This window comes from Lutra lutra, chromosome 17 (assembly GCF_902655055.1).
Source record: "Lutra lutra chromosome 17, mLutLut1.2, whole genome shotgun sequence".
Lineage (NCBI taxonomy): Eukaryota > Metazoa > Chordata > Mammalia > Carnivora > Mustelidae > Lutra > Lutra lutra.
Window position 1 is genome coordinate 59,502,299 of NC_062294.1, and position 14,155 is coordinate 59,516,453.

General features: G+C 49.6%; 1 protein-coding gene across 3 annotated transcripts; it reads right to left on the minus strand.

The window, feature by feature from the left end:
- Nucleotides 1-783: 783 nt before the first annotated feature.
- On the minus strand, nt 784-10,666 carry LOC125089003 (oocyte zinc finger protein XlCOF6-like). 3 transcript variants are annotated; one of them, XM_047710718.1, is made up of 4 exons: nt 10,476-10,665; nt 7,800-7,926; nt 2,109-4,281; nt 784-1,940 (listed from the first exon to the last, which is right to left on the minus strand). In XM_047710718.1, exons 1-4 carry the CDS (start codon nt 10,506-10,508, stop codon nt 1,877-1,879), a joined length of 2,397 nt encoding a protein of 798 aa, XP_047566674.1. In that variant the 5' UTR covers nt 10,509-10,665; the 3' UTR covers nt 784-1,876. The 3 variants fall into 3 exon arrangements, with proteins under 3 accessions (XP_047566674.1, XP_047566673.1, XP_047566675.1); XM_047710717.1 differs by having other exon boundaries at nt 784-4,281; nt 10,476-10,664; XM_047710719.1 differs by lacking the exons at nt 784-1,940; nt 2,109-4,281 and adding an exon at nt 6,767-7,611 and having other exon boundaries at nt 10,476-10,666.
- Between the last annotated feature and the right edge of the window lie 3,489 nt (nt 10,667-14,155).

The window sequence follows — 14,155 nt, forward strand, 5'->3', positions numbered from 1 at the left end:
GCTACATCCCTGGAGGATAAATTGTCCCTTGTCTTTTTTTTTTTTTTTAAAGATTTTATTTATTTATTTGACAGAGAGAAATCACAAGTAGGCAGAGAGGCAGGCAGAGAGAGAGAGGAGGAAGCAGGCTCCCTGCTGAGCAGAAAGCCCGATGTGGGGCTCGAACCCAGGACCTGGGATCATGACCTGAGCCGAAGGCAGCGGCTTAACCCACTGAGCCACCCAGGCGCCCCATCCTTTGTCTTTATCCTTTTTCCTCCTGCACCACAATGGCCTTGACATGTAAGCACCAGAGGGCAAATCAGAATTCATGGGTTATTTTACCATGATCTTACACAGGCTATGTGTCTGAACGTGAAGAATTTATGAACACTGATCCCCGCCAGCCAGGCACATCATCTGGGGATACCCTTTTGGAAGACATACACCCCATCAGGGGCCTGAGGTGTCCTCTGAGGTACCTAACTGTCCAATCATCTAGATTACCAATTATAGTCCCCCTGCCCCTGTGGGGGTTCCAACTGGAAACTGCACAGCCGGTCACAAGGCTCCTGTGAAGGATGTGGGTAGAGATTCCACTCAACAGTGCCCGGCAGCCTGGCCTATCAGCTGTGGACAAGCAAAATATTCTTGTTTCCACAAGCACTGGAGAAGGTCTCAAGTGCTCCCTCTTCACGGTGACCCCTGGGCACACAAAGCTTCCTGGCACCCAGACCACAAAACCCAAATGTGGATCCGAGCAGGCTGTACTAGCTAGAACTGATGTAACACACCACCGCACTCTGGGTGACCAGACAACAGAAATTTATTTCACCCCAATCTGGAGTCTCGAAATTGAACATAAGGTGTCAGCTGGGTTACTTTCTTCTGAGGCCTCTCTCCTTGGCTTGCAGATGGGGATTCCGTGTCCGCCCATGGTCATCCCTGGGTGCCGGATTCCTCCTCTCTTCTCACGGCGCCAGCCATACCGCATGAGTCCATCCTAATAACCCATTTCAACCTCATGACATGATGTCTTTGAAGATGCTATATCTAACTATCCTCACCTTGTGAGGTATTGGGGGTCATACTGCAAAATATCGATTTGGGTATACAAGTCAGCCCATCACAAAGGTCTTGGGTTATAAAGCAAATTAACACACAGGCTAGAGTATGTACATATGTATATACACGTCAATATTACGGATACATTTGCAATGTTCCTCTCAGAGACACAGCAAGTATGGGATCAAATGTGATCTGTTCATTCCTTCATGTGGGAGAGCCCGATGCTGCTTTCAAACCACCCTTCCGAGGGCACACAATGTCTAAGATCAAAGGTAATTAAACAAACATGGCACTTACTGATACATTAATCAGAGCAACACGGAGCACACAATTCAATTCCCGTGTGGTGACCTGGAAGCTGCAAATAGTCACCAAAGCATCAGGAGACCAGCAACACCCCCGTGGGACTTCGCCTTCCTGTGCGAGTCACCACCCAGAACTCACATCGCCCACTGTGGATCAACACTGGTCACACCCATTCCCTAACTGGGAACGGAACGAGGGGTTCCAGGTACCCAGAATTTGGATGAGCAGTCGATAATTGGACAGCTCGGCGTTATTTACTATGTTGGGGTGGTGACTTACGCACACCGTGAACTGCCAGGTGCCAAACACTGCCACAGACACTGCCAGTGACTTCCATCTTGCGGCGACTGTACACACATCAGAAAGCCCTACGCAGGTTCCTAGTTTTTCTGAAAATGACTGGATTGTATGGGAAGTCACTCAACTGGGGACATTCGGGGAACCACGTTCAATTCAGGTAGGTGGCCACCTCAGAGGCTGTCCTCCAGCCTAAATGCCACTAAGTTTCACCTTCTGTGCTGTTTTAGATCCTTCCTGCAGCATGAAGTCTGTAATGATATCTAAAACCACTAAGACTAATAAAAGATTTCCCACATTCATTGCACTGGTAAGGCTTTTCTCCAGTGTGAACACTCTGGTGTGAACGGAGAGCATAACTAACGGTAAATGATTTCCCACATTCATTACACTCATATGGCCGTTCTCCAGTATGAACTCTCTTGTGATAACGGAGGGTAGAACTGGCAGTAAATGATTTCCCACATTCATGGCACTTGTAAGGCCGTTCTCCAGTGTGAACTCTCTTGTGTCGACGGAGGGCAGAACTAGTAGTACAGGATTTCCCACATTCATTGCACTGATAGGGTCTTTCCCCTGTGTGAAGTCTCTGGTGCGAACGGAGGGCAGAACTAACAGTAAATAATTTCCCACATTCATTACACTCATAAGGCCTTTCCCCAGTGTGAAGCCTCTGGTGGTAACGGAGGGCAGAACTAGCAGTAAATGATTTCCCACATTCAGTACACTCATAAGGCCGTTCACCTGAGTGAAGCTTTTTGTGTACATTGAGGGTATCTTTTCGGGGAAAGCATTTGCTACATTCAGGGCATTCATAAGGTCTCTCTCTACTATGAACTATCTGGTGAGTACGGTGCTGTTTACTAGTGACAAAAGATTTCCCACATTCACTGCAATTATAAGGCTTTTTTCCAGTATGAAATCTCTGGTGATAACGAAGGGAGGAACTACTGGTGAAAGATTTCCCACATTCATGGCACTCATAAGGCTTTTCTCCAGTGTGAACACTCTGGTGATAACGGAGGGCAGCACTAGTAGTGTAAGATTTCCCACATTCACAGCACTCATAAGGCCGTTCTCCGCTGTGAAGTCTCTGGTGATAGCGGAAGGCCGAATTACCAGTAAAAGACTTCCCACATTCACGGCACTCATAAGGCCTTTCTCCTGTGTGAACTCTCTGGTGACTACGGAGAGCTGAACTACTAGTACAAGATCTCCCACATTCAAGGCACTGATAAGGCTTTTTCCTGGTGTGAACACGCTGGTGAAAATGGAGGGAATACCTAGCAGTAAAAGACTTCCCACATTCATTACACTCATAAGGCCTTGCACCTGAGTGAACCTTTATGTGTACATTGAGGCTAGTTTTTCGCATAAATGATTTGCCACATTCACTGCACTCATAAGGCCTTTCACCAGTGTGAACTCTCTGGTGGTAACGTAAAACAAGACTACCAGCAAAAAATTTCCCACATTCACTGCACTCATAAGGCCTAACTCCACTTTGATTTTTCTGGTGATAATGTACGGCAGAACTACCAGCAAAAGATTTCCCAGATTCATTGGATTTATAAGGCTTTCTTTCAGTGTGAACCCTCTGGTGAGAACGGAGGGCAGACCTACTGGTAACAGATTTCCCACAATCACTGCATTCATACTGTCTTTTCACTGCGTGAGTTCTCTGATGATAACAGAGAGCAGACACAGACGGAAAAGATTTTGCACAAACGCGACACTTATAAAACCTATCTCCAGACTGGACACTATGAGTATTCAACACTGAGCTACTACTGACAGATTTCGTACACCCGCTACAAACATAATTTTTCCCTCCACTGGGCAATTTCTGGACATTAAGGGGGACATATTTACCACCTAAGGATTTCCCACATTTGCTGCACGTGTACTGCCTGGATCCACCCTGAGTCTTCCCATGTTGATTCAGGGTTGGTTGTTGCCCAAGGGATTTCCCACATGGACCAAACTCATGATGTCGTGCTCCAGTATGGTATCTCTGGTGTATGGCAAATAAGGATTTGTACCTGAAAGTTTTCCCACATTCACTGCACACAAAGGACTCTCTACCAAGGTGGACACCCTGGTCCCGAGTATCTGTGTGTTTGGGAACAAAGGTGTTCTTGCATCCGCCCCAAGTGCCATGACTGCTTCCGTGTCGTAACGTTGCCCTGCACCGGGGGATCGTGTGTGGCTTCTCCCCAGTACGAGTGGCCTCTTGCCCAAGATGCCCCGAGCCAGACAGCAAGTCCTTCTCCACCTCTCCACAGGTAAAGGGCTTTCCCGAACCACCGGATCCCCAGCTCTTGACAGCAGAGGCCCTGTCCACACGGCTTCTGAATGGTTTTGCTCCCGCGGGCTGCTCCTGCTGCTGCTCCAACTTCACACTGAAAGAAAATCGTTTCCCGCAGGCCCCACACCTCAACCGTTTCTGGCCGTTTTCTTTCCCCTGGAGCTCAGCCAAGTGGAAAATGTCTCTCAAGACGGGACCACACATCTCACAGGGGTGGGTCTTCCGGGAAGACAGAGAGGCCCTGGGCGTCCCGGTCTGGGACACGCCTACAGAAGCGCTCTGTGCAAAGGGGGCCTCCTCATCCTCTGCTCCACAGCAGCAACCTGAAGGCAGAGAAATGCTGGTGAAATACGTGCTGGCTGTAGCGAGGGGGTGAGCCCATCACACACACACACCCGACTCATCTAGGCAGGATGGTATAGCATGCTTTTCCACACACAAGAGAAGAAACTCAACTATAGGACAGGCCACTGGGCATTTCTGGGCACAAGCCGTCAATGTACTAGGGAGAGCACGCTAGAAGGACAGAAAACTAGGGCAGGACAAGGAAGAGAGCCAAGGTCTACAGCTTATATTCTGCGCAAAGGTTTGTGTACCACGGTTGCTGCTACTGGCCTCTGGCTGAGTGGAGGGCTGAGCACAAGCCAATCGCACGAAATGGACTACTGTCAAGGGCTGTTTAAAGACACGTGACTATCTCATTTCAAAACACCTGGGGGTGAATGCTGAGATACACAGAAAGAGCAGTGACAGAAATGGGTGAGACTGGGTGCCCGAGATGGAGGGATTATCCCTGTACCAGAGTAAACGGAATTACCAAAGGAGTAGAATCCACTTGACAAAAAAAGGTCAATGGCGAGGAAGGAAAGACAGAAACGGGGGGTGGGGGGTGGTCATCGGCAATGGTTCTGAACTCTGGCTGAGCAAAGAATGGTGCCCAGTACGATCACACACAAACACAGGCCTGACATCCCACCACTGCCAGCGGCCATTCATGAGGAACAGGCTCCCTCTAAGCCCATCTGCTCACGTCTGGGGCATGTCCATGCTTTGATACACAAGGCACTCCTCCTGGAAGCCCTAGCTGAACAACTAGAGCGCACCAGGAAGACAGACAAACTGATGGAAAACAGGCCAAGTGCACTGCCAGCACTGTACTAGAGCTACTCAGGAGAGAATGGACGCAGAAAAATGTCCTCTGGGACTGTTATCAGCAGGAAGGTAGAAGGAGAGATACCATCCTTAGCCCCAAGAAAAATCAACGCAATATGAAAGACATGAGCCTCGGCGGGCTCAACAGTCCAATTAAGACGGACCGGTACACAGGGGAGCGTCAAAGAGGGCACAAGCACACAGAAAAATCCCTGCAGATTGTATCAGCAGAGACATGTGGGGATGGGTGGGCAATAAGGCCTGGGCTGTCTCCACCTGCCCCAGGGTAGGTGCGACTGCGGTCCCTGCTCAGCAGAGCCTCCAGCTTCCTGCTCCACAGGGGACACTGGGACATCTGCCACCAAGTCAACCAAAGCCTAAAGCCCAAGCAATCTTCAGAAAGAAGATCCAATCTTTAGGCGGCACATTTCTGATTTCAAACTGGACCGCAAAGCTAGACGATGCTAAACAATCTGGTAAAGGCATAAAAACCGAACAACGCAATGGAGGAAGGAATAGCCCATAAGGACGGCCACACATACACAGTAAACTACTCTTTCGCTATTATGCCAAGAATCTACACTGGGGAAAAAATACCCTCTCTCGCACTGATGCGAAACCTGACTCCCCAAATGCAGAGTAGGAGTGGATCCCCACCCACAGTTCCTAGAAACGCGCAGGCAGTTGAGGCAAGACTGAAGCCCATGACCGGAAACCCTAAAGCTCCCGGCAAAAACAGAGGGAAAAGCCTCTTTAACCTTAGCCCTGGCAAGGATTTTTTGAACAGGACACCCAAAGCATAGGTCACGAAAGCAAGAGCACCGCTGCGCCAAACTGAAAAGTTGCAGCAGAGCCGAAGAAGCACACCAAAGAGTGAAGAGGAGACGTTTGGGTGCCCAATGCGCGCTCACACTCACTAACCGTCAGAGAAATGAAAACCAACACCGCAACGTATCACCTCGTAGTTCTCACAATGGCGATCACCAAAAAGCCAAGACGGGCTGATGAGGACGTGGAGAAAAGCGAACCCCCTGGACGCTGCTGCTGGCCATGTCAATTAGGGAAGTCACGATGGAACACAAGCGAGAACACACAGAAATGTGAAAAATTGAACTACCCTATGCCCCACCAACGCCATTTCTAGCTATGTGTGTATCCCAAGGCAACAAAAACCACTGTCTGCACAAACTACCTGCATGTCCATATCCACTGCAGGACCATTCACAACAGCCGCAACAGCCACATCTTTCAGTGTGTGTCAAGGCTTAAAGTGACAACGCACATTAGGGGGGAATGCCAGGCTCAGTAGGTAGAGCATGCGACTCCTGATCACGGAGTGGTGAGTTCTAGCCCCACAGGGGGTGTAGAGATCACCAAAAAAATGTAAAATTACTAAGCAAAATAGTAAGGTGACAAACAACATTTTGGAAACAAGAGACGACTGAGTGGCTCAGTAGGTTAAGCCTCTGCCTTTGGCTCAGGTCATGACTCCAGGGTCCTGGAGTCCAGTCCCACACTGAGCTCTTTGCTCAGCGCGGAGCCTGCTTCTCCCTCTGCCTGTTACTTCCCCTCCTTCTGTGCATATGCTCTCTCTCTCCTTCTCTAACAAACAAACAAACAAATAAATAAATCTAAAAAGGGGGGAAAAAGAACGTTTACTAAACACACGCATGTAGGAAATCTCACATATAAAAAAGCCAACAGACTCACCTGCCACAACATGAGCACACAGTGCCAACGGACTCAAATTGGAAAACATCATGCCATGTGAAATCATTATGCAAAAAAGACAATACTGTATAGCATTATTTACAGAGATACCCTCTATTCTTTTAAAAAAAGAAAAGGACCCATTTATTTGGGAAAGAGATCTGAGAGAGCAGGTATGCAAGTGAGAAGGAGGGCAGAGGATGGTCAGGGAGACACACTCTCAATGACAAAAGAATTCACTTCTGAGGAACTAACATAGGGCAGGCTGACTACAGTTAATACTGCACTGTAGAGCTGAAACTTGCTCAGAGGGTAGATCTTCCGATTTCTCACCAGCACAACAAGAAAAGTATCGATGGCAAGTGATGGCTATATTGATTCACTTCATTTTGGTAAGAACTTGATAATGCTGAACTACATGAAACCACTATGTAACACTCTCAGTCACAGAATTTGATTTGTCCATCATACCTCACAAACATGAATGGAGGAGGCCAGGGAGAAGAACAGATGTAAACACTATAGAAAGATCCACACAGGACGTTCTTGAGAAACGGCCCACGCTCCACTACAGCAATATGCATACCAATGCCTCCAATTTCAGACACAGGCAGGCACAGGGAAATGTCACCTAAGGGAGGGGTCAAAACCTAGGCCATCGATGAGTCATGGACCTAGATACAGGGTCCCAGCCAGGGAGAGGGCAAGCAAGGTGCATTCCATCAGCCTCAATGCAGGACCACTGACCTGCGATCTTACCCGATCAGGGCTCAGCGCAGCGGGTACTGGGGCTGCGGGCGGACAGAAGGGCACACCAACAACTCAGGGCCAGCAACAAAAGCAACGGCCCAGAAAGCTGGGGAAGCACGCAGTGAACACAGTCCACACCAGAGAAGGACAAACCCTCCCCTGGAGAATGGAGGAGGGGAGTCCGCAGGATAGAGTCCAGGGCAGGTCAAGGGGACGCTGAGGGCCTTACCCAGTGACGATACAAGTGCAAAGTTCTCCAGCATCACATGGTGGTACAGCCGTCTCTGAGCCTCATCAAGAAGCCTCCACTCCTTCCAGGAGAAGTACACGGCCACGTCCTCAAAGGTCACACCACACTACCATGAAAGGAAAACATGGAACCTAAGCATTCTCTCTCTGAGAACCCACCAGCCAACCCACGCACCCACCCGTCTCTCCTGCCAGCCCAGTTCCCCTCCTCAGATAAACACCAGGTCCTGGTGCCTCTAATGCTGCTCTCCTCTCACTTTCCCACCAATCACTGTTCAGTGCTCAGCAATAACACGCAAGGGACACATGGAAGCTATCTAAGCTCCGGGTTTGGCCTGCAAGTCCCATCCTCCTGCCAGGATATTCCCATGGAGTCTCCCAGGGTATGCCCTCAAGACAGCCAATTACAGGCCCTGCTCTGCCAGGAAGTCTTCAATACCCGGGCCCTGAGGCCCTTAGCTCACACTTCCTCTCCAGGTCTACATGATTCTGTAGACTGTACCTCTCTCATGTCTTCAGACCCCACACATGAAAGCCCACACCTTCCAAAGGATTCTCCCTTGACTCACACTTGTCCTTGTCACTTGACAACCAAAGGATGTGTGACAAACTCAAACAGGTTTCGCTACCACCCCAAAACGCCCATGGATCCCAACTGAGGGAAAGCCTCAAATGCTGCTGAGAAGCCTCCTCACCTGCCTCTAATCCTCACTGCAGTACGACACTCACAATCACTGTCAACCTAGGATCCTCCTACACCGTCTTCTACTCCCCTACTACCCATGCTGGCCCTCCACAGTTGGGAACCAAACATCCACTATTGGACCTTTCTGAAAACCCCAGCCCTAAGGACCTCTCTGCCAGGCACAGAAAAGCAAAAATGACATTTGCCCCAGATCTTTTCTGGCACGAAGACTCTGAAACACTCCGGATGCCATAAAAGCTGACCACAAAATTCTGGTGAAGTCCTAGAACACTGAAGAGAGAGCAGCTCCAGCCTCTCAAATACTCGCAGGACTGGCCGCCTGGGTGGCTAACTGGGTTCAGCATCTAACTCTTCATCTCAACACAGATCTCCATCTCATAGTCCTGAGTTCAAGACTCGTGTGGGGCTCCACACTGGGAATGGAGCCTACTTAAACAAACAAACAACCCCCATGTCCTCAGCTATCACTTGTCCCATCATCCCACGGAAGGCTTGTCCATGTATCTGCCAGATCACTGCCTCTCTCCTTCACCTGTGTTCACAATGCCCAGCAACCCCGACCACGTGTTGAGCAGGAAAACCACTCTTCAGCACACTTTACTAGGTCCCTCTGACCTACTAGGAGCATTGCCATGACACTCTGCATTCTCTTCCCAAAGGTGATCCAAGTCTCCACCCTGGTCCACGCAGCAGCCATCACTTTTCAAACTCTCCACCATGAATCTTTCCCCCAGTTTCCCAAAATTTCCTGTCCAGCTGCCCACTTGATGCCATCGCTTACCATTTTCTGAAACACCTAAGTCGCCTAACACTGTGGAAACACGTTCGGACACCCCCCAAAGATAAGCAACTTACTGTTAACTTCCATCAGGTTGATGGGACTTTCCCTCCCTTCAGCTGCTAGAACTATGAATATTAATGAGGGGAAACCTCCCTAAATTGGGGTCGCGAGGTTGCACTGGGGGCAGCTCTCAGACACTACCACAGTGGGTGCTATCAGCTGCGGGCCCAACAGAAAGCGATGGACTTGAACTTATTTGGAGATACTACTTCATTACAACCCCCCCCCCCCAAAAGACAGCCTTTTCATGATCGTCCCACCCAAGAGCTCAGCCAATGAGAAGCCACCATACTTCGACCTTCTAGTTTAGTCTCCTGGGCTTGGAATTCATAACAGCTTTCACTTTTTTCCTTTAAAAAGAAAAAAACAAACAAAAAAAGACGACCTCTCTCTTCTCCACACTGGCTACGGCTTTGACTCGGATTCTTCGGTCCCAAACTCTGTTCCCTGTCGCTCCCACAGGAAAAACATCTCTGCGGGTAAAGTGTCTGCAGTTTTCTCTTCAAGCGTCACCGACCAAAAGCCCCGGGGTTCCCCTCACTCCCCCCGTTCTCCTCTCCCCTGCGACACCCACAATTCGCCTCAGCCCTTCTCCGAGGTTCTCCAACATCCAGGGCGGACACGGTGACGGTCCGGGCCACTAACAGCGACCACCGCGAGTCCCTCCTGCTGCGCGCCCTGCCTGCGCGCTCATCCCCGGCCGCGGCGCCTCTCCGCGGCCCGAGAAAGCCCCCTGACACCCGGGTTAGAACACCTCCCCTCACCGCCAGCGGACACGGCCTCGGCAGGCAGCGACCGCGCCGACCTCACCCGCCGCGCCGCACCCTGCTCCGGACAGAACCAATGCAGCCGCGCCGTCCCCCGTTGGTGGCGCGGGCCCCCTGCAGCCCCCGCCCCGGCGGCTCCTCAGCCCGAGCCTGCGCCCGCACGCAGCTGGCCGGCGCTCCCACACGGGCCCCCGCCCACCGGCGCCTCCCTGTCCCTGTCCCGGCCTGGGCCGGGCCGGGCCTGGGCCGCAGGGCCGCAGGGCCGGGAGCAGGCGCCCCGCGCTCGGGCCTTCGGGGTCTGGGTGGGGGCCGGCGGGGAGGGCCCGGGGGACGAGCGTTTACCTCAGAAGGGTCCTTGGGCTCGGCCGCCGCCATCGGACTCGGAGGGTCGGCAGCGGGCCGGAGGGGAGCGGACACCCGGGCTCAACTGTGTGCGGCGAGGACAGCGCCGCTGCTCGCGTCTTCAGCGTCAGTTACCACGATGCTGACCCGCGCTGCGGTACCTGAGATAAACCGATCTAACCTGGAGCTACAACCCCTCGGGCGGGGATGAGGCCGGAAGTCCCGCCCGCAGCGGATGCGCACGCCTAGAAATGCCGTGTTCGAGGCCCTCATTGGCTCCTCGCTGCGTCTTCAGGCGCTATGCTCTTCCGGGTGGGGTGGCTCTCAGGCTTCAGGCGGTCTCAGAGGCGGTCTGTCACACCCTGGAGTTCCGGATCTTAGGTGTCCTTTCCTGTCAGGTGAGGCTGAAACACGGTTGTCACCTTAGAGACCTTTTCGCAAAAGGCTTCACAAGTCTAGGAAAAGGCAGAATCAAAAAGAGAATGTCGGGGCACCTGGGTGGCTCAGTGGGTTAAAGCCTCTTCCTTCGGCTCAGGTCATGATCTCAAGGTCCTGGGATCGAGCCCCGCATCGGGCTCTTTGCTCAGCTGGGAGCCTGCTTCCTCCTCTCTCTCTCTGCCTGCTTCTCTGCCTACTTGTGATCTCTGTCTGTCAAATAAATAAATTTTTTAAAAAATCTTAAAAAAAAAAGAGAGAGAGAATGTCACCGTGCTAGCCCAATGTGACTGGACGTTGTGAGGCTGTTTAAATCAAAATGTGTCATTTGTCATTCCTGAAACGGTGAGGCTTATACTACTCTGAACCGTAAGCATAAATGGGCAGTTATTTTACTAGCAAACTGAATTTCTTCAGGAACTGAGGAATTTCAGCTAGGAATAAATACACTCAGGCCAGCCACAAGATAGTCTGAAGAGAATAGAAGGTTAGCTTTTCTTACCTCTTAGGAGATAGTTCGGTGAGGGTGGCTATCTATGAAACGTAATGCAAGAAAAGAGAGGTGATGGCGGTGTTTCATTGGCTGCATGCCAAGGTTAGTGTGTCCTTCTGTGACCAGGAGAGAGATCTTTTCTTTTGTTTGAAGGAGCTTAGGATCCTACGAAGAAACCATCCTCCGTTATCACATAAAAAGTACCTTGGGGCACCTGGTGTCTCAGTTGGTTAAACTCTACCTCAGCTCAGGTCCTGATTCCTGGAAGCTGGGATCAAGTCCCACATCAGCCTCCCTGTGGGGAGTCTGCTTCTCCCTCTCTCTCTTCCTGCCACTCTCCCAGCTTGTTTGCCCGTGCTCTCTCTCTCAGATGAATAGTCTTTTTTTAAGAAGGATTTAAAAAAAGAAAGTATCTTCCTTCCTCCTGCTGATTCTGCATGTCATACCTGTGAGAAATCTCCCCAGTCAGGGCCAACTGACTCCATTTTAAATGTGGCTTCCTTCACTAATTTTCATGGTACTTTGGAGGGAGAAGTAAACAGGACATTTTGTACAACTGGAAAAGTTAAAACTAAAGGTAAATGCAAATGTCATCTTTACTCACTGTTCTAACAAGTGTGCTTTGAGCTCATACTGGGTTTTCAGAACTTTGGGTTAGGTATATGGAGAAACACATCACAAGACAAGCGGTCCTGCCTTAAGTGGCTTTTATTATGTTCAAGGAGGGACAGGAAACTTGAACACAGAAATATGAAGTCTACATTAGGATGTGGCTGGTGTGATGGAACCACATGATGTGGATTTGGATTATAGATGAGGTTCATTGGGGTGAAGTCTGGAGCCGACAACCAAGAAAGAATTCTCGAGATTTCTTTGATGCAAAATGGTGGGGATTTTTATTTATTTATTTATTTTTTAAAAAGATTTTAATTATTTGACAGAGAGAGAGATCACAAGTAGGCAGAGAGGCAGGCAGAGAGAGAGGGGGAGAAGCGGGCTCCCTGCCGAGCAGAGAGCCCAACATGGGGCTCAATCCCAGGACCCCGGGACCATGACCCGAGCTGAAGGCAGAGGCTCCAACCCACTGAGCCACCCAGGTGCCCCAAAATGGTGGTTTATTAAACACGGGGACAGGACCCGTGGGCAGGAAGAGCTGCTGCCTCGGGGTTGTGAGGGTTGGCAGTTATATACCATGGAGTTGGGGGAGGTAAGGAAAAGGGATGTTTTGAAGGAACTTTCATATTTTTTTTAAATTTATTCGACAGAGAGAGATCACAAGTAGGCAGAGAGGCAGGCAGAGAGAGAGAGGAGGAAGCAGGCTCCCTACCAAGGAAAGAGCCCGATGCGGGGCTAGATCCCAGGACCCTGGGATCATGACCTGAGCTGAAGGCAGAGGCTTTAACCCTCTGAGCCACCCAGGCGCCCCGGAACTTTCATATTTTATAGAAGATTCACAAGATACCAGAGACCTTGCCATTGTCACGTTGAGGTTGTTTACCCCTCCACTAAGGCATTAAACAGTAAGATAGTTGGGACCTTCCTGGAGGAACATTACATTTTGCCCACTTGAAGTGTCTGTTAATGGGCTGCAAATTATAAGGACATTTAATTTTATTTACATTTTCTCCTGGAAGCTAGACCATTAATTCAAATGATTTGTTCTTAAAAATTTCTTGTGTTTAGTAAACTGAGGAAGATTCCTATCTTGTAGGATTTTTATCTCTATAAGTTAACTATTTGTTTTTCCTTTAGGGCAACAGGAGTGCCTGTGGAATGTCACACATACCCCGTGGAGGGGTGTGGGGGTGTGTGTGGAGTGTCAGCTTCTGATTTGTCCTCTGTTCTCCTTCTGTCCCCTCAACATTTCCCCCTGAACAACTTTGATTCTTAAATCTTTAATGTTGTTGAAGGTGGAAGGTCTCATCTATACCCCTACGGAAGTGGGGTATAGAGATGTCCCTACCTATGGGTCAATATTGGTCAGGTAGGGAATGTATAAGGGAGTTACAAAAGGGAGAGGCAGCTGATTCTAATGCGGTCAACATAGATGAAGCTTCTTGAGTAGAAAGGATCAACTGTTTGCTAGAGGTACAGCAGTGAAGGAGTCTTGACACTAGGCAGAGAGACACTGGAAATGACAACAACATAAGGTTAATATTACAAGGAGAAGTCTCAGTAAGACTCCTTTGATAGTTAACCTATTATCATTTTCATCCAATCCGGGAGTTTAAATCAATCACAAAAGGAAAGAGGTCATTTAAAGCACCAGTTTGAGAATTCATGTCAGTTAGAAACCCAAAAATATTTTGTGGTAATCTGGAACATATATATAGCATTCTGTTTTTATGCTAGCACAGGTTTCACCTTGTGTAACAGTTAAAACATCTAATGCCATTCTGTTATGTAGAACCACTTCACACATTTATGTTATTTTATTTTTTTTTTTAAAGATTTTATTTATTTATTTGACAGACAGAAATCACAAGTAGGCAGAGAGGCAGGCAGAGAGAGAGAGGAAGGGAAGCAGGCTCCCCGCTGAGCAGAGAGCCCGATGCGGGGCTCGATCCCAGGACCCTGGGATCATGACCTGAGCCGAAAGCAGCGGCTTTAACCCACTGAGCCACCCAGGCGCCCCACATTTATGTTATTTTAGTATTTGATTGAGAAGTGCTATTTTGAGTGTCATCTAGGGCTTTGACCATGTACTTAAGGGTTTCTATGTGCCAAACACTGTCGTCCAGTTCCAAAGAGG

What these genes read in the sequence shown, in the direction of transcription:
- LOC125089003 (XM_047710717.1), bottom strand. Translation starts at nt 10,508, where the DNA reads ATGGCGGCGGCCGAGCCCAAGGACCCTTCTGAG. An exon ending in AGCCCAAGGACCCTTCTGAG is followed by an intron (nt 7,927 to 10,475) that starts GTAAACGCTCGT and finishes CTTTCATGGTAG; the next exon opens with TGTGGTGTGACCTTTGAGGA. An exon ending in TGCACTTGTATCGTCACTGG is followed by an intron (nt 4,282 to 7,799) that starts GTAAGGCCCTCA and finishes CTCTGCCTTCAG; the next exon opens with GTTGCTGCTGTGGAGCAGAG.